The 19,734-nt window shown below is 43.4% G+C and overlaps 1 protein-coding gene across 8 annotated transcripts in view; it reads left to right on the top strand.

The window, feature by feature from the left end:
- The window catches only part of CADM1 (cell adhesion molecule 1), a 284,290-nt gene that overhangs the window by 221,500 nt on the left and 43,056 nt on the right, over positions 1 to 19,734 (top strand). For all 8 annotated transcript variants that reach the window (XM_082200491.1, XM_082200489.1, XM_082200487.1 and 5 more), the window contains exons 5-7: positions 1,133 to 1,288; positions 13,838 to 13,937; positions 15,425 to 15,597. In XM_082200491.1, the coding sequence (XP_082056617.1) occupies positions 1,133 to 1,288; positions 13,838 to 13,937; positions 15,425 to 15,597 (429 nt within the window). The remainder of the gene's footprint in view (positions 1 to 1,132; positions 1,289 to 13,837; positions 13,938 to 15,424; positions 15,598 to 19,734) is intronic.

Raw genomic sequence — 19,734 nt, 5'->3', positions numbered from 1 at the left:
TGTTGAAATTGGCTTCCCTTTGGCAGGGTGCTTCTGCTTCTGCTTCTGTTTCAGCCCATTGCTGCTGTATTTTGCTGGGTCTTCAACAGTACCACTGTTTAAATATTTTAATTACTACTTTTAATTATGTAAATCCATGGAGTCACTTTCCCTCTTAATTATTGATGATGGCTTTTGGCAGTGGCATTGGAGGAAGAGGGTGGAGGATTTCTGGCTCCATTGACTTAAGTGTTTGGAAGGCATCCTGGAATTCCTAATCCTCGCTGCCGAGCGCTGTAGATTTTGTGTTTAATATCATGAGCAGGAGATAGCCCCCCCCCCTTTAAATCTGGAAGCGAATAAGAGAATAAGAACTCACAGGCTTCCTTTCCTTGTGATTGACTTGAAAAAGGGCCTTGCCAGCCCTGCTCCATTGCAAAACTGTTTGCTTAACTTTGATACCAGCTCTCCTCTTTTCCCTCTGTATCCCTGTATATACCAGATGTGGGAAACCTCTGGCTTTTCAGATGTTTCTGGAATCTAACGCCTATCAGCCCCAGCCAGCATGGCCAATGATCTGGGATGATGGGAGTTCGCCATCTGTGGGATCATAGGTTCCCCACTCCTGCTGTATAAGGCAGGTAAACATCCACTCACCTGGCCACCTTTACCAACTAAGAATTTCCTCCTGACCCACCAGGCAGAGAAGCTGCTTGTCAACTAAAAAATGAGTTGTTTCCCTTTATTTTGTGCAGGTCATCAGTGTGCCACAAATTAATCCAATAAGTACGTAGGTAGGAAAGTAACAATGAAAGGCAGGTGTTGCCACCCTACAAACACCCACAGATTATAGGAATGTGCAAATAAAAACAGAGAATAAGGTTGCAAGAATATGCCTGTTGGAGGGTTATGAATAGGTCAGCATATGCATAGTTGAACTATTTAAGAATTGCAGAAGTGGAGAGAAGCTCTGGAATAGATAAGCTAAACAAGGCAAGTCACTACTAGATGAGTACAGATTGCAGAAGTGACTTCAGTTGAAAACGACAACACAAATGCAGCGATGGAGGATGGTCTTGGATAGATATGGCATGGGTCTAGTCATTTACCATTTATCTGCTCTTTTTCCTCCCCTTTCATGTCCATTATGCAGGTAAAACAGAAGAGGAGCAGTGGTCAGACATGTTTACAGTGACCAGTCGCCTTTCGTTGAAGGTCAAGCGAGAGGATGATGGGGTTGCTGTTGTCTGTCAGGTAGACCATCCTGCCGTCAAAGACTTGCAGACCAAGTACTACCTAGATGTAATGTGTGAGTACCAGAGTCACAACCCTCCCCTCCCCCTTGCCCCACACATGGACGTGGCTTGACCAAAGCGATTGATTAGACAATTCTGGTTCGTTGTAGCATACAAAAGCTGTTTATCTGATTTGATTAAATGAGAGGTTTAAAGTATTGAATTTGGGTTTAAGGCATTCTTTCCCTGCTCTTTTTGAAGACAAACTATTTCTCATCATCTGTTCTTGTGCTATCAGTGCAGAGCTGCCTCAAGACATGTGAACTAAGCATTTAAATATTAACATGGAAGTGTGTCAAGGTTTATTATTATTATTATTACAAAAAACAAACAAACACATGTATCAATGCCGTCTACAAAGACATGAAATCCTAGAACAGATTGGAGTGCCGGTAGATTCAGTGGGTCTAACCATCAGAATAAGAGAACAAGAAGATAGAGTATATCAGGAGAATTGGAAAATGCATGTAGAGTATATGAAAAATTACAGCAAACAGGTTAAAACGTTAGCAGGATTAGAATAAATTCAGCAGTATAAAATACATGGAGATAAAGTGAGAAAGAGAAAGTATGGAGGGACTGCAATATGCAGGAAAAAATGGAAAGCTAGAAGGAAACCATGGATAGGCGGAAGGGAAGTCAAAGTTTAAATAATTTGTAAAATAATTTTATAGTGAATTGGAAAAAAAATGTATTGATGAAAAATATAATTATTTTTAAAATGGAGTGCCAGTAGAGTCTAGTGACTACGGCTCAATTCCGCACACTTCTTCATCTACTCTAGAAGCTGTGAGGCAGAAGCCCCTGTGTTACCTAAGCCCAGGTGACATTTAGGTAAGCCATTCTGGTTCTGGTTATGAGCTGCTTCAAGCATTGTGCAGCAGCAAGTACAAGTTAGCAACCAAATTATGCTGGGGTGGGTCCATCTGTCCCTCCGTCTGACAAGATGAATATGTCTCCTTTTTTAGGAGTACCACAGAACTCCACTTTTGGAAGCTTTGGGTATCTCAATCCTGCCCTATCTTGATAGTGTATGTGCCGTTATGTAAGAATTGTTACTACAGGATGCTTTAAAGTAGATCCCACTGGCTGGATTGTTGATCTGCTTAAGCTGTGTCTTTCAGTTTCAGTAAGAGCGCCAGAGGTCTCTTACCGTTCCGGGGTGCCTTGGCACCTGCATATTCCTTGTTTGTTTCTTATGCTGAAATAATGCTGAGAATTGTGGCAGAAATGGCTGGCCTCTTTCTGGGATGGGAAGGGACCCATGCAGTGTGACATCATTCATTTGAAAACAAGGAAGAGCAGCAACCTGGCATCAGTCCCCCAGTACCTCTTCAAGTTCACAGAGGAGCAGAAATGAAGCAGGGCGATCAGGAGATGGTGATTCAAAACATCTTTTGTATATGCAGCTCAACCATAACATTACACAAAGAAGCCCCTGTGTTAATTTATTTCTTCTACTTCATTATGTTGTTCCATTATGAGCATTCTGCTTACAATTTTCATATCGCCCAAAAGTATTGGGGGAGTAATGTCCCCATAATGGGAAAACAAAAACCATCAGATACTGCCTAAATTGGCAGATTGTAGCTGTCTTGCTACTGTGCTAATGTGTAATTCATTTATGCAAACTTAATGTCCATTAACATTTCTTGTAGAGCTCCATTAGCTTTAATAATACATTAGCACCTTTGTTAGGTCTGATCAAAAAAGCTTAACCACACACACACAGACAGAGACAGACGCATGTACAGGCGCACGCAGGCAAAAAAAGGGAGATGAGCAAAGTTGCTTGAACTGTTGCAAGGCTGCCTGCTTGCTTAGGAACAAGGCTGGTCAGTTTTGTGAACAAATGTTACGACAAACCAGCTGCCTCAGGTGACAGCTTTTGGGTGCCACTGAGGCACCCAAGGGAGATATATATATATATAGATGTGATGCAAGTTACCAGAAGGGTGGGCAGAGAAGGTATGTGACTGAACCATCTACCAACGGAGCATGTTCTGCCAGTTTCTGACACGACAAGAGAAGTTGACTCCCAGTTTAGTCTGTTTAGAATCCCTGGTCTTATAATAACTCATGATGATGCAGATTTTGTTTATATAAGCCTATCCAGCCACATAAATGCCAGTGCATTTTTAATCTCTTTCACTGTTAATTTTAATTATTATTTTTAATATTTTGAATTGCTTTAGCGGTTTTATGCTGATAATTTTAACATCTCTTGTAAACCTCTTAAAGATCTCACTGCAATCAAACGGTATATAGATTTGGTTAAATAGATCTTTTAAAATAAGATTTCTATACCGCTTCTTATTTGCAGAAGGCAGTACCAAAGTGCTTCACGCAACAATAATAAAACACAACAAATCCAAACAAAATAAGCATCAAAATGAATCCTATTAAAGAAAGCCTGGATGAACAAGTATGTCTTCTGTTGGTGGTGAAACCTCTGCCCAGAGGGCGGCATATGCCACTTGCATTTTCAGACTGCGGGATTAGAATATATTTGGCACCCCTGTTAGTGAGGAATGTGTGATCTTGGAGCATAGCAATACGTTCTCTTGTTTTCTTTTTCATAACCGACACTAAGCTGCAAGCCTTGGCTTAGGTTTCCCCCTCCTTTGGTACCGCCAGTGCAATGGGGCTACAGAAGAAATTGCACAGCCCATTCATCTGCTGCCTGATGTCCAGATTGCAGCAGCCTTTTGAGTCCACGCCATGCCTTTCAGAGAAATAGCACTTGTAAAATCAGGTGTAATTGTCTTACGCTCTCAATAGCTTTTTGGACTCGCAATCAGAACAAGGTGTAGCCCTCCCAATCACCGTTTCAAGCACACCAGCTGACCGTTCTGTTAGGTTGCAGGCAGGCAGCGGCCTGAAGTGGTGCTGAGAAAGGGGTACCTAAGCATTGGCATGTCAGTGGTGTATCAGAGGCCACATCTCCTCCAATAAGCCTCCGTGGAGAGGATGAGGAGAGGCAGTCCTTGAGGAAGGGGGGGGACACTAAAGAACCAGGACGTTATCCGCCGCTTCACAGTTCACGCGTGACCTGACCTAGCCATTCCCTTTCCAGCACCTGCCTCTGTGATCAAGAGAGCCGCGCCAATGAATGCACAGTCACAGCGAACGATTTTCTCACTTTGGTGTACTTAGTATGAGATGGAATTTCAGCAGGAAGTGGCTTGTAATAAAAGAGAAGGTATTAGCAGGAAAAATTCAAATTATCTACAGAGGTATTTCAAGGCAGTGAGCTAATTATTGTTTGCTCAAAGTCCTGAATATGCAGACACGCTAACGTTTCAACAAAAGAGAGGCGGGGGAGGGGGGAAAGCTAAATCGGGAAGAGACCTTTATTATGGCAACATAGCAAATTTGGCAACCGTTTTTGGAGTCTCTTCCCTCTCCCCACCCCCCGGCTTAGAAACTATGAAGAACACTTAACAAGACCTGTAAGGAGAGTACTAAGTTAAGGTCTAGAGTCAGATGTAACAGCAGAGCATCCTTTTTTTTAATGAGAAAGAGCAGAGGCCTGCCTTAGGATCATCCCTGCCCCCCCCCTTCCAGCGCATTATGGGGAGGAAAAAAGAAGCTTCCATTTGGAGTTTGCAACAATATGGCAGATGTTTGTTCTGACCCTACCAGAGTTCTCCAACCAGGATAAATTGCATACCAAAAGTGGAAGCTCGCAGTCTTCTCCCTTGCATATGAAGGAAATGGGAGGAAGGAGCATGCCAGCCCAAGTTTCATGCCTACTCATTCTCAAAACAGCCATCAATGGTTGCTTCCAACATGTCTTGTTGTATCTGCAAAATGCTGCACCGCCACCTGGCCTCAAAGCAGTGGCCTTTGATTCCTGCAGCTACAGAGGGCCACACAATGAACAGGGACTTGTGGTTTGATTCTTGGTTTGTTCCTCTCCAACTTTGCTATAATTTCAGGAATGCCTGTTTAGTGTTGAGAGACAAATAAGCCACATATTAACTCTTCTATGCAGGGCAAATTCCAGGCATCAGAGAAAAATCTACTGTGAGGGCAATGGTCAAACAAAACAGGATAAGAAGAGGGAGGGAAGTATAGTTATGTGCTGAATTTGGAGTGCCTTTGCAAGCCATTCAGGATGTTTCTAACTCATATGCACATTTGGGAGCAAAATGGGGGAGGAGAAGGGAACTTTAAATTGGTACAGTAAACCTTTCCTTAGATGACTGAGCTTTGTGTCTGCCACAGCCCCTTGAATGTGGTAATCGCAGTGTTTGCAAGTAGAGATTTTGTCCGCATACCTGCCTAGCTATTGTTCTCCACCCGTCAGTAATTCCATTAGAAGCAGAGCCTCCTGCAGCGCAATTTCACTTTGTTGGAAGTTAGCATGCGAGATCTCCGCCTGACAAGTCTGACCTATTTAACTTAAGGTTTTATGAGCATTTCATTTAAGCTGAGTTTTTTGTGCGGCTGCTCAACTGAAATTATGGATTTGGGTTTTGTTTTGTTATTCGCATCGATGCCACTGTGAGAACTTTGAGAACTTAGCGAGTGGTTTCATTGGCTGTTTCAATGAATGGCTGCCTAGTGGAAACCAAAAGTTGGCTAAACATGTCCACTCCAGGCTGGGTGGTGGGTTGCTAGAACATGGTGCAAGCATGCTAGTGAAACTGAAGACAATTGTCTCTCACCTGCATAGTCAGAAGCCTAGGAGCATCTGGTGCCTCTGAATTATTATTATTATTATTATTATTATTATTATTATTATTAGCCTTAACTAATCATGACTAGGATGTGGGAGGCAGGACACTGGCTTGAAAACAATCCTGAATACACCTTTTCTGTATGCCCCTTAGAGGGGCTATTTTTAACAAGTGGTATAAAATGTTGTAATATAGAAGCCATGCAAGGAAACCTGTGAGCTAAATGAATAGACCTGCAGTTATTTTCAATCTCCTCTTGCTCTCATGTTTGGAAGCTGTTAAAATATGCCCTTCTCAGCAGCAAAGTGTCTGGATGTTTGTGGTTCTCTTCTTTTGTCATGAGTTGCTTCACATAGAAGGAGAAGTGGGATGCACATTGCCTTTAAAAAAAAAAAAGTACCAAGACTGTCCATACCCCATGAACAAGCCCCATCAAAGTCTGAGAATTGCACATGCTGATGGTTCCCATCCAGTTCATTCGGACTTGTGCTGAAGATGTTCCTAGCTGAGTAGGCATGCCTTGTCTCCCTGGTTTTGACCTCTGATGCTCCCAGATAGGACCACGGTCACACATTCCTAAACGTGACTATCTTGCTATGGTTATGGACGGTACGTTCCTATGGTGGAAAAGTCCTCAGAAATCTGGCTTTCTGTGTGTGTTGAGGAAGATGCTTCCAAAGAACACCCGAGATGTGCAGGATCTTATGTGTCACCAAGCACCCTGTAATGTGAAATGGAATATCGCCTTAATACCAGGAGAACAAAGCTGAAACTGATGTGTGTCCGCTGGAAAGGCACATAGCCGTAGCTGCCTTTGCACTTGGGTGGCAGTCACAAGCCAGTTAGTTATGCCATGGGATTGGACTGGTGCAGCATATTGAAGAGATGGTTTGCCCCCAGTGATGGCTGATCCACTGTATACTCACAACTCCTTATGTTGCTTGAGAAGGAAGCTGTGGGTAAATGTAATTTTAAAAAGGGAAATGGAGCATCAAAATACATTAAGGCATCATTAAGGGCTTGAGCTAAACAAACAGGAGAAGGGGAAAGCTCAGTCTTGCATGCTGTGTGTGTGTGTGTGTGTGTATGTAATCCCCTTCCCTTGCCTTTGTAGTACCTACCTCCTTCCTTTGTTATGTAACACTAAGGGGAAGGCAGACAGGCACAGCTGAATTTTTAAGCCCCAGGAGAAGTAATGCAGAGTTAAGTCATAATTAATGGAACACAGATATTTATAATGTCTACATGCATGTTTATAAAAATATATACCCAGGGAAGCTGCTGTAACCTCTGTTTGTTGTTCATAACCAAGAGAATTCCCTGTGCTCAATTATGTTTAACAAAAAAAAGAGAAAGAAATAGAGGGAGGAAGGAGGCTAGCCATATGTGGGTACCTCGTGCTTTAATAATCTGTTTGCTTCTGGTGAGTGCAAATATTAATTGCAATAGTATGCAGTGAAGTGATTAACATCAATATAATTTATCATCTGGAGATTTCTGAACATAAATAAATGAGTTGTTTTGTTCAGCGAGGTGTTGACCCTTTCAGAATATGTGATTTAAAGGGGTTTTATATTATTATTACTATTATTGTAAATATGAAAGGCACTACGATCAACCGAGTGTTCAGTTATTTGATTTTCTGGAGCATTAGCCACTCTTGTTTGTGACATTTCCCAGTTGGGTGCTCGTTTGCGAGCTCATTAATAAGGCTTTCTCTGAGGAATGTTGCTGCAAATGAAGAACAGTATAGCAGAGTCTGGCCCTGTGAGCATAACTCCCAGTCACAGCGAGTGTGCTGTTAAAGGGTTTAAAATGGGAAATAATTACACCCTGGCCTAAACCCAGAGGCCCCTGTTCTTTGCTGTGAATAAAAAGGGAAGCTTTTGTGCTTTGGAACAAAAAGAAAGAAAGAAAAAAGAAAGAAAGAAACCTAATATTTTGGTGCAATCCTTTTTCGGTACCAAAATGGATTCTTTCATGATTTGGGCCTCTCCCTTTGTTGGCTGGGCTTGGTTCCCCCCCCTACCCCCTTCTCTCAGCTGTGTTACACCAAACAGTAATGCAAAGTATAATTGGTAGCAAAAGGCTGTAAGATTTATAGTTCCTAACAGACTGTTTTAACAGGAACATCCAAACAAAAAGAGAGAACATGAAAACTCATTCTGTACATAGTGATTCAGGATTTACTCTTTTTTCATCTTGAAACATGTATCACTGTGCGAGAGAATAAGAGAACGGTGCAATTGTGTAAGAGGAATGTGGTGCTTCCTAGCCTTTACGTTTCATACCTGAATAGTAATGCTAGGTTAGATTATTTTTATTTCCTTTCTTACCCACCCACCTAACCACTGCAGTTCATTCTAGGTTTGAATTGGAAGCGGCACTAGCCCAAAGCATACCTCTGTGTCAAGTGGATGCAGTGAGTAATCCCTGGCCCTGCCACAGAGGACTTGGGGACACATCTCATGGCTCAAGTGACTACTTGAGTTGCTTGTGTAGTCTGGCTGTCCTTCCTTGGGAGGTTCCATCCCAGGTTGGAGCAGCTTCCTCGGCCACCGAGGAAATGGCACAACCCAGGAAAAGGACTGTAGCTCAGGGGCAGAACATCTTGCATGTGGAAGGTCTCAAGTTTAATCCCTGGCTTTCCCAAGTAGGACTGGGACTGTCCCCATCTGAAATCCCGGAGAGCAACTGCCAGTGTATTTGGGTCATCAGGTATCTGTTGCAAGCACCACATGGCACTTGAACCTCAGAATAATCAATCCAGCTGCCCAGATAGGATGAGAGGTCAGCCATGGTTCTATTTCCTGAGCAACTGCGCATTGTAGTCCTTGCTTCCAAATGAATTTGTTACCTCTCATTGCTAAGTGACTTGCTGTGAGTGTCGTGGAGTGCTGGACATAGCATCCTGGGACAAGCCAGCTGCCTCGGGGCCCCATAGATTACTCTGAGATCCCATAGGTTGCTATGGGATCCTTGGTCTGCTAACATTCCATAAAAACCCACGAGATCCACAGCTGAGTCTTTAGGTTCCATTGATTTCAGGGGGGCATTTGCGAACCTGTCGTCTCTGTGTTGTTCCACTTCCCAACGCTGCGTGCATTAGAAATTGTGCCGTTTCAGAAAAGCAGGCAGGCAACTTGCTCATAACAGTGAAAGAAATGTCCTTAGCTGGGTTCCGAGGGCAGCCAGAACTGCAAGGCTGCCCACCGTCCGACACGCCTCCCGAGATGTCATCAGATTCCACACATGCCTTCTATTTGAATAGGCTGCCATATTTCCTTACGGTATTGTACAGGCCTATGCAGCTGCATGGACATTGAAAAAACGGCTGCAATGAGGCAGAGGCAAGAGAGAGACACAGAGAAAGCCGTGATGGGAGATAGAGGCTTAGAGGACTGTGGTGAGTTCCTCTGACCATCTACTGGAAGATGTGTTTCTGCAGCTTAGCCCACAGCAATACAGTCAGCTGCCCCCTAGCCGGTACATGGGTTATTCACCGTGTCCCCTGTCCCACCCAAACAAAGCCTCTGGGAAGGAGAATATCCACTGAGGCAATTTTGATGTAGTGACATGTGTCATGGGTTGTTCAATAATATGGGGCAGGACTAAAGCCAGGAAATCGCAGTGACTTTACCCCCTTTCTGTAAAGAAACTTTTAAGGTGCAATTCAAACTCACTTTACCTGGGATTAAGCCCCATTTAATTCAATAAGACTTGCTTCTCGGTAGGATTGTGCTGTAATTCACCAAAACCAATTTTCTCTGCCTAAAAAGCAGTAGCGAGATTCAGTTTTGCTGATGCATCCTCATAGGAAAAACATCGGCAGTGCCCTTCTATTGAGTCAGAGCATTGGTTCACCTAGTCCAGTAATGGGGGTCTGGGAGAGGATTTTCTCTGTGGCCTCCCGTAATTGTTGAATGTCCTCCCCATAGAGCTGTGTCTAACTAGACCCTATCACTGTCATTATTCAGCTTCCATTATTTGCTGAAGATTATCCTTTTTACCCTGGCGTTGGACATTTAACGTATTTTATGGGACCAATCTCTTCTATTCTGGTTGACCTGCACTGCGCTGCTTTTGTTTGGAATTGTTTGGCTTGGTTTTAATTGCATGAATATATTTGTTGCAATCCACTCTAGGACCTTATGTTGAAAGGTAAGAAATCTTATAAATAAACAATATTGCCTGCACTGACTGGCAGCCACTGTCCTCTGCTTTAGACAGGATCTCTCCTAACCCTACCTTAGAGATGTTGGGCACTGAACCTGGGACCTTTTGCAGGTGCTCTGCCCCTGAGCTATGGTGTTTCTACTTTCGATTCCATTTATCACTCTTTCCCCTTGCCTTCCCCCAATGGTCTTGGTTTTCTTAGTACTGTTCTTCCTTGGTTTCCCTCTTATTTTGTGAACTGTAGTTACCTTGTATTGGTTAATGGTTCTTTTTCTTTTTTTCTTTCCCCAATTGGGGTTCCACGAGTTTCAGCGCTGGACCCTTTGCTTCTCATTCCCATTCCTTTATGGTCTCTTATTCACTCCTTTGGTATGTTGCCATGTCTATGCTGATGATATTCAGTTATTCTTTACTATCTCTGATCTGTCGTCTTGTTTAAATCTTTGATCTTGTCTTGCTATTTCTTCACAGCTGTCTGCTTGTTCTTTAAAGCTAAATCTTTCAAGGACAAAATTTCTTATTTTTTCCCCCCTTTGGACTTTTCCCTTCCCGTCTGTTTTTGTCAATGATGCAACTATTTTTCTTTCCTTTCAAATCAAAGATATTGCTCCTCTTTTTTTTCCTTCTGTGATTCCATCTTTAGCCAAGCCTTTTCAAGCCTTTTTCAGTTGTCTAATATTGATAAGATCCTCCCCCCACCCTGTTATTTCTGCCCATTGTTCCATCTGTGTTCTCATTTTGCCCAGATTGGATGGTTGTAAGACTCCTTAGGTAGTCTTCCCATTTTAAGCTTCTTGTTTCTTAATTTGATTTTTTTCTTCCCCTGCCCCATCTTATTTATTTTTTTTCGACATGCAAATACGATCATGCATCTCTGCTTATGATGTTGCCTTTTTTTCCCTTTTCACATTCAATTTAAGATTATGTTACTTCCCTCTAGCGCCTTTCATTTCTGATTTCTCTGTAGTCTCTTTTGGGGTCTTTGTTGCTTCTTACATCACATCTCTTCCTTTGATTCATGCTTTGGTTCTTCTTTTCCTTATCTACGAAACTCTTTACCAGCTGATATGTGATTAATTTATTCTCTTCTTTTTTTAGCAAATGCCTTAGGACTCGCTTATTTTTGCATTTGGCCTGCTCCGGTTTTTTAGTACTAGTGCCTGTGTGTGTGTGTGTGTGTGTGTGTGTGTGTGGTTTTGGGCGCGCCAGTTAAGCACTTCACAATTAATCAATATTATTCTCTCTCCTCTTCCTTTATTTGTGGTTGGTAACTGTGCAGGAGTAAAGGGCATCAGGACCAGCATGACATTCCTGTTGAAGGGGAAAGAGGGAGGGTTTGACTTTCATTTGCTCATGAAATTCAAATATGGGTTATAAGGCTGTGAGGTACAGGGACGGAAAAAAAACCATTCCTCATCTAATATTCTGACATGAAACATGAAAAGTTTTATGTGGTCAAGCCAGCACAGGCTGATATTGACTGTTATCTCCCAAGAATGTGAAGAGAGCGGGCATTCTATGCCTCCGGAAATGTGTGCTGCACAGTCTTAGTCTGTACTGAAAATATGTGCAATTTTATTTTGTGCTAAAAAAAAGAGAAGGGAGTGTCCATCAAGCCCTTAGTGGGCTCTACCCTAACTCCCACCCCCCAAAAAACCTGGTTGTTGCTATTTAATCTTGTGTATGCCACTCTTTCTGGGACGCGGGTGGCGCTGTGGGCTAAAGCCTCAACGCCTAGGGCTTGCCGATCGAAAGGTCGGCGGTTCGAATCCCCGCGGCGGGGTGCGCTCCCGCTGTTCGGTCCCAGCGCCTGCCCACCTAGCAGTTCGAAAGCACCCCCGGGTGCAAGTAGATAAATAGGTACCGCTTACCAGCGGGAAGGTAAACGGCGTTCCGTGTGCGGCTCTGGCTCGCCAGAGCAGCGATGTCACGCTGGCCACGTGACCCGGAAGTGTCCCCGGACAGCGCTGGCCCCCGGCCAATAAATGTGAGATGGGCGCACAAACCCCACAGTCTGTCAAGACTGGCCCGTTCGGGCAGGGGTACCTTTACCTTTACCTTTATGCCACTCTTTCTAGACCATATGAGAAAATAAAGGTACTTTATTAAACTATGTCAGATTGTGGAGTTAACTATCTGGATGTATGGATTTGTGTTTTCTCTTAACGTGTGTGGCCGACCCAAGACTCACGGGCATCCAAGGCAGAAAATCCAGATAGCATTTGTCTATGTCAGTAACCAACGGCCCACAAGTCGTGTCGTTATTTCTTATCTGTGGGGATTGCATAATGATTGGCCCTATTGAACTCCCACTGCCTTCTAAGAAGGCAAATAAATTTTGTTTTCTGAAAGCATTCTATGAATTTTGTTTTCTGAAGGCAGCCCTGTATAGGGAAGTTTTAAATGTTTGATGTCTTACTGTGTTTTTATATTTTGTTGGCTGGGCAACCCAATCAGATGGGCAGTTTGTTGTTGTTGTTGTTGTTGTTGTTGTTGTTGTTGTTGTTATCATTATTATTTTCTAGTCTGTTGCCTCTGTCTTAATAATAAAATAATCAGTCAATCCTTATTGCAAAATGATTCTAAACATTATAAAATAAACATTATAAGCATTATAAAATAATACTTGTTGAGTACGTCGTAATTAGTGCAAATGTCTTCTTAACCTTGTTTATATCCCAGGATGAGAAGCAATGGTAATATCACTAGCAGAATAGATAAATTAATAAATAATATAAAAATGTATTCTAAGCTGTTCTTTATTTCAGATTTTTGAGGGGGGGGGGTCCCCGCCGTTAGATGTAACTAACTTCTCTTACCTGCCACCACCTTCAGATATTACAGTCTTGCATTCAGTTCTTTCATTTAGTGCAGATTTGCTGCCAATTCCAGGAATTGGATGTGGGATTGTGTGTAAATCAAAATGGATAAAGCGGTGCTCAATTGGCTGCCTTGAGCTGATAGCATTCTGGTTAGATTGTTTGTTGCTCCGCATGTGCCGTTGTCGAAGGCAATGGACTTTGTAACTGCGGACTTGGGCTCTTGTTCCTACAGGGTCTTTCCAAAGGATTTCTGAGCTGCCTCCCTGAGTGCAAAATGCCTTTAATCCCTCGGTGTGTTTGTGTTTGGGGATTTACGAGATTCATCGGCACGAGCAGAAGTCTCTGCTTTGTTCCAACAAAAGGCAGCGGCCTGGCATTTCTTCCCTTAAGCTTTTCCTAGCACAAATGCACCCATCGGAGCCTTGGCGTATTAATATGCCACGGCACAAAGTATTGTCAGCCCATAAAATATGATACATGATAAAATGTATCAATTCTGAGCGCCACAAATCTGCCGTTTCACCTCAGCATGAAGGCAAATGAGTTTCCTTTAGCTCGAGTGAGTTCAGAGATAAACTTCAATTTAACAAAATTTCATTTTGCAAGAACCAGTGGGGCTGCTGCCCTTGGTGTGCGGATTCCTTATCAGTGCGTTAGGCTTTGGAGGCTATTAGTCAACTTAATTTGGGAAAATGCCAGGATAATTTGCTGATTAGATGGGTGCAGTGGAGAGGGGCAGGAGGGTGAAGCTGTGTCAGTACAAAGTTTTTGTTTCACAATCTGTTTAAATGCGCGCACACGCGGTTGCTTGATATCATTCGTATGTTGTTTTGTACGCAGACGTATAAATTGATGTTTGTATTGTGTGTTTGATGTGCAGATAAGCCTGAAGTGCAAGTCCTGCAGAACTCCCCTGCGCAGCCTCTAACGAGAGAAGGAGACCTCCTCGACCTTCTGTGCCAAGTGAAGGGCAAACCAGAGTAAGTGGAGGACCTGAGACTCTGTCAGAACGTGCCCATCCATGTTACTGGGCTGTTCGAGGAGAGTGCCTGACTCCTTCTGGTCTTTTTCTTGAGCAAGTTCAGCACCCAGTCCTGTTCTCCTGCGTTGGTATGACATTGCATGTCTGAAGCACAAGGCCATGAGAAAGCACCTGCAGCCATGGGGAACCCCATGGGGAACCTGGGGTGGTGGGAACCTGTGGCTCTCTAGGCATTGTTCGACTCTCTCCAACTCCCATCAGCCCCAGCCCATGTGTCCAGTGGTCCGTGGTGATGCGAGCTGGCATCCCAGAGGGCTGCAGATCCCCCACCCTTGGTCCACTTCCACTCTTTGACTAGCAGATAGGATTGTGTGGCTGCAGAAACTTGGAAGTGCCCAAAGGAAACATTGGCCGCAGTCAGACTGCAGATAAAATGCTAAGGAAAGTTATCTATTTGAAAATGCTAGGGGTGAGATTCTAGAAAATATAGGTCTCCCCCACCAATACTAAATAAGAAGGGCTTTGCCCTTACATTTTCCCTCTCCTCTGATTTTGTTTTCTACGGTGAACGCAGCTTAGATTTCGTTCAGTTTTAAGTTGACCTTCCCCTCCAGTATTTTCCTTCTTTGCTCCTGAGCCTGCCCTTTTTTCAGTGTCTGTTTTAACACGTGAACCCTAACAGAGACATCTCTGATCAATATGCTCCTGTTTTGAAATTTTTAGCTACAGAAGACTGATCCTTTCCTCTCACCCCAGGCTCAGTCACTTTTTATCCATCATCTTTTACTATGAATTCAGATCTAGGGCTGAAATCCTAATGTATGCTTACGTGAGAGTAACTCCCCTTGAACTGAGGAGAGCTGACTTCCAAGTAAATGCATAGGATTGAACTGTGCGCTGCTTTCCCTCAGCTTTTCTTTTTTCTGTTTAACTGTTGTATCTTGCAGAGCCCTTTTATTCCTGCGTGTGGTATATTATCCTTCACTTGGTATGTGTAAAGCTTTGCATATTGTGGCTTTAAACTTGTTTTTCCAAATCCTGTGTGAGAAGAAGAAGAGAGAGGGGATGATTGCTCACTTGGAAATTATGTCTCTGGTGTTCTTTGCAATTCAGAAAGCCAAAGGAAACCGAGGACATTATGGACTGGTTTACCTTAGTTATGTCTCTCTCCAACAAACGTTCTGTGTTGCTTCCAGAAGATGCTAAGACTTTGATGGAAAAGAATTTCAGAGCTGAGAAATAATACCCAAGCATCCTCCTGTGTGTGCCCCCACAAAGAAAATGCTGAGCCTCCCTGCTTTTCCAATTGCATATTCTCTCTCTCACTCTCTTTCTCCCTGCCCATTAAAGTTGGATATTTGTTACTGAACTCAACTATATCACAGGAAGAAAGAAATGCTACTTATGACAGTGACTTAACATGCAAGTAAAAGGGTTAGTAATGCTTTTGGGGTTATTGTTTTGTTTTGTCTTCTCCTTGCTTAGGCCTACAGATGTGTCATGGTTAAGAGTAGACGACGAGATGCCTCAACACGTTATAGTGTCAGGTTCAAACCTCCACATTAACAGCCTAAACAAAAGCGATAACGGCACATACCGCTGCAAGGCTTCCAATGAAGTGGGGATGTCCTTTTCCGATTACACACTTTATGTATACGGTACGTGAGACAAACACACCCTTCTTCCAGATGTCTTTATGCTGAATTGCTGTCAAATATTCTGGGCAGGGGGTTGTGGGGAGGGGGTGGAATAAGAAAGCAGTTTGATGGAGAAAGCAGCCTCTGATAACTCGGCACGTTAAGTGAGTGGGTTGTTTGAAACACACACTGAAAACCCCAAACCAAGCTTGTTTACTTCTGTCTTCTTTCCCCCATCTGATTCAGACTGTGTTTTCTTCCCATGTCAAGTAAGCAACTACTGCCTGCACTGTCATTAAGTGCTGGCTTGGAGAAGGGGAGTCGCCAGATGCAAAGAGGGGCAGGGCAATAAACATCTTGGAGTCATCCTGTTTCATTTCACAATCCAGGACGGCTTCAGCCATATTCCCATTTGTATTCCAGTGAAATCTTTTCAGAAGCATCTGAAAAAATGAGCACGAGAGTTTGTTTGTTTTTATTATTTTAAGCCAGGCCTTCTTTAGCAAGTTAAATAACTGAAGATGTGTGCAGATAATGTAACCCAGCACACAGTCTGGAAAGGCAAGTCTCATTCTGCCTGTCTTCAGCTGCCAAAGAGGCACTAAAACATTTGCTAAGGCATTTTCTTAAAAGTGCTGTTTATGTACCTGCTTTAATTCTGTTTTCCTGGGTTTCTTTTTACCATTCCTTAAAATGTTGTGGCATAAATAGCAGTAATCCTAGCCTGCGAAAAGAAAAATTAAATAATTTCCCACCCACCCCGGAGCTACCTTTCAGAATGCAGTCCTTTCAGCCTTGGGAAGACTGGTGTGTTCTGTGTGACATGAACACATTGCTGCTCTGTAGGCTGTGGTTCTGCCAGTGTGGACAGATAAATCAAGGCGTCTAATAATGAGAGCCACTTGTTTTCAGATCATTGTGTTCCTGAATCCCCTCGGTTCCAGAAGACTCTTTCTAGGAAAACTTTAGGGGGTGATTGTTGGTTGCAGTCCCATTCCATGAAATGTCACTTCACATGTGTAGGGCATTCAATTTATATAGCAGGCTCTGTCGTAAATGTTGCAGCTTCAGAATGTTTAATGGGTAAGTTGCCTTCAGTCATTCCTTTCCCATGCATCTAACCTCCCCGCAGCCCCCCGGCCTCCACGTCTGCCCTCTCCAGCATGCTCTGCATATTAATGCTTGTGATGCAGCAGCTCAGTCTGGGCTTCTGACCCTGTGCACTGTTCCAAGTTGTTATAATCTGCCAACCGTCATGGGCCTCCATCCTTGACATTAGTTTGCAAGTGCAGAGTTGGAGCAGAGCAGTAGATTTGTTTGCTCGGGGCACAAAGCATGAAACCCACCAATTGCAATCTTCACCCAGGGAGAGGCATTGTGAGATTCCCCTCTGTACTTGTATAGGTCAGCTAACTGCATAGTTTATTCTTACCTTGCCCATCCATCAAAATTATGCGTACATATACAGGTAGGAACCTTTTAGTGGTGTAGAGTAGGAGAGTGCCCTCCTGATGATGTTACCTTTGTGTGGTTGCTCCAGAGAAGGTGTTTTGACTTCCTTGTGTGGTTATATAGGCCATAGCTGCCCCTAAGTCTAGTGTAAGAGAAGTGAAACTTGTGTGAATGGAAGTTAATTGGGCTGGAAAGATTAGGAGGACAGGGCATATCAGATGAGGTGTACAAGTCTTAGGAAATATTGGTGGGGAAAAAATTATTTTTAAACTTAGGATTTAGAAAAGTAACATTTCCAAACAATCTAATCCTTCCTACAGAACAGCTTCTCATGGGTGGGTTGAACAGACGGTTGTCCTTGCCATTGTTACACTGAAAAATGTTTAAATAGTAGGATTATCACTGAAAACAACCAAATGCTTTCAAAGAGAACAGGAGAGATAAAATTAATAATGGAATAATGCCCATATCCCTCAAATTCATATGCACCGTTCCACATACGTGCCACCATTTCCTTGTATCTGAAAAACTTTGGACTGATACTTTCTCCCCTCAACCAAAAACCAAGGCTTTCAATCAAAACTGAAATATGTTACCGCCTGTACCCATTTTCAGTGGGAACACCTCAGGGGAGACTGACATGCCTGCCAAATCTTTCAAGTTTAGTTGATGAAAAAAGTGGTGAAGCTAAAAATTGAGAAGGCTCAGGAGACAACACTACGACCCCACATTGGTCACCAGATCACTCAAAACCTGTTAGGTGTTTGCTATTGTTAATCAGGTTTTCTGTTGCATGAGCCACTTAGAGGACCATGGATCTGAAGATGTTGTACCATGGAAATGCATCAAATCAAAGTCTCTTTCAGTATCTGCCTAATATAGTCAAATGCACTGGCAGTGGAAGCTGGATATCTGTACTGTGTACAGTGTACTATGCATTCTTTCTTTGACCTGGGGGGGGGGGGTTACCTGGAATCTCCTCTCCTGTGGAAAGTTACAGCAGAGGTCAGCTTTGCTGACATTATCTGAGGGAAGGAGCAGCCCTCATTTTCTTGATGATCTCCTGACCTGAATTGTGTATCAGTCTTGGCTAAGTTCCTGGTCTCAGGCTGAGGCCCATCAAACCTCTGCTTAAAAATTAACACGCAAATATATTTAAGCAACAAAGGATCTAAGAAATTATCAGCAGCGGAGCCAACCTTCGGCACCAAACTTGCAAAGCCCAGCTAACAGCTACTCCTCTGATGGCATCTTATGTTGGCATCTGATTGCATATGGGAGAATGCCGTCTATAAACACTCACCAGGCAAAACTGGTTTCCGGCTTCTTTGCCTGCTTGGAATCACCCATTTCAACACAGTCTGGCAGCAGGAAAAATAGGTAGTAAACCAACCACACATTGTTCCTAGTCAAACATGACTATGTTTGTAGAGTAGCCCCTGTCATGTACAGCTGAGTGGGAGACATAGAATCTTACGTACCAGGCACAATCGACCAATAGATTCTTCTGCATCCACCTCAGTTGAATAAGTAGGATCTGCAGGTAGCACTCATAGAATCATAGAATTGGAAGGGACCCAGGGGTCATCCAGTCCAACCCTCTGCAATGCAGGCATCTCAGCTAAAGCATCAATGACAGATGGCGTCTAACCTCTGCTTAAAAACCTCCAAGTAACCCCAGCCCAAGTAAAGTTTGTGTGAAAGGGAACTGCATCCTTCATAAATGTGTTAGCAACAGGATTGGGAGGCACCAGACATGTTGCTGTACATAAGTGTAAATTCCTTGATGACATTTTGAAGCAGATTCTTGGGTGGAAGGGGGAGAGAGATCTACCTCAAAATGGCACCTCTGTGACGAGAGACAGCCTGACTCTGAGTATCAGGCCCTGGACACAGAGATTGGGCATCACCTTCAGCATCTGACTTGCCCCATTTGAAGGGTGAATGCAGGATTAGATCAGTTGTTGTTGGGTTGTTGTTTTTTTAAAAGATAACTAGATAAAAATAAATTGTACTGGCCTGCTAGGAGGCTACATACCTTATGTTTTTCATGCTGGCAAGAGAGGAGAGGAAGCTTAAGCATGCGGCTTCTATTAAGCTTAGCATACTAGTTTTAAAATGCCTTTTACTGGCAGACAAGGCTTGAGACGGACCTTTCTACCCCTTCTCTGCTGGCCTGCTGTGTTTCTGTGCTGCTTTCAAAGGAGATAGCTCAGAAACCAAGTGGTCTGGTAGAGGATCCTTCCTTTCTCTGCTAGCTAGCTCACTCTCCTGTGTGTAATCCCTGGCCACATTTGGCTTTCAGGGAAATAGTTAAATACTTGATTGGACTAGATGAACCTCCAGTCCAATCAAGCAAGGCGATTCTTATCAAGTGTCAGATGTTGTAGGAAAAGTTATTGTGCCAGTTCCCCTAGTTAGCTTCCAAGTCTTCCAACCGGAACATGCATTGGGGGACACATTTCTTTTTCTGTTTTACCATATATGTGTGCACTGGTGGTGGTGCTACTGTTGCTGCTCATCTCAGATCAGGCTGCAACTCAGGAACAGGTACTAACCTACCTGATGAAGACCAGTGCCATGGGGAGCACCCGACCCTTCTGATTCCTGATTCCTAGACCAGGGGTCAGCAAACGTTTTCAGCAGGGGGCCAGTCCACTGTCCCTCAGACCTTATGGGGGGGGCTGGACTATATTTTTTGGGGAA

The sequence above is a fragment of the Podarcis vaucheri genome, assembly GCF_965113315.1.
Source record: "Podarcis vaucheri genome assembly, chromosome: 15".
In the NCBI taxonomy this organism is placed as follows: Eukaryota; Metazoa; Chordata; class Lepidosauria; order Squamata; family Lacertidae; genus Podarcis; species Podarcis vaucheri.
Note: the sequence above shows the minus strand (reverse complement) of the source record. Positions and strands in the feature narration are given on the sequence as shown.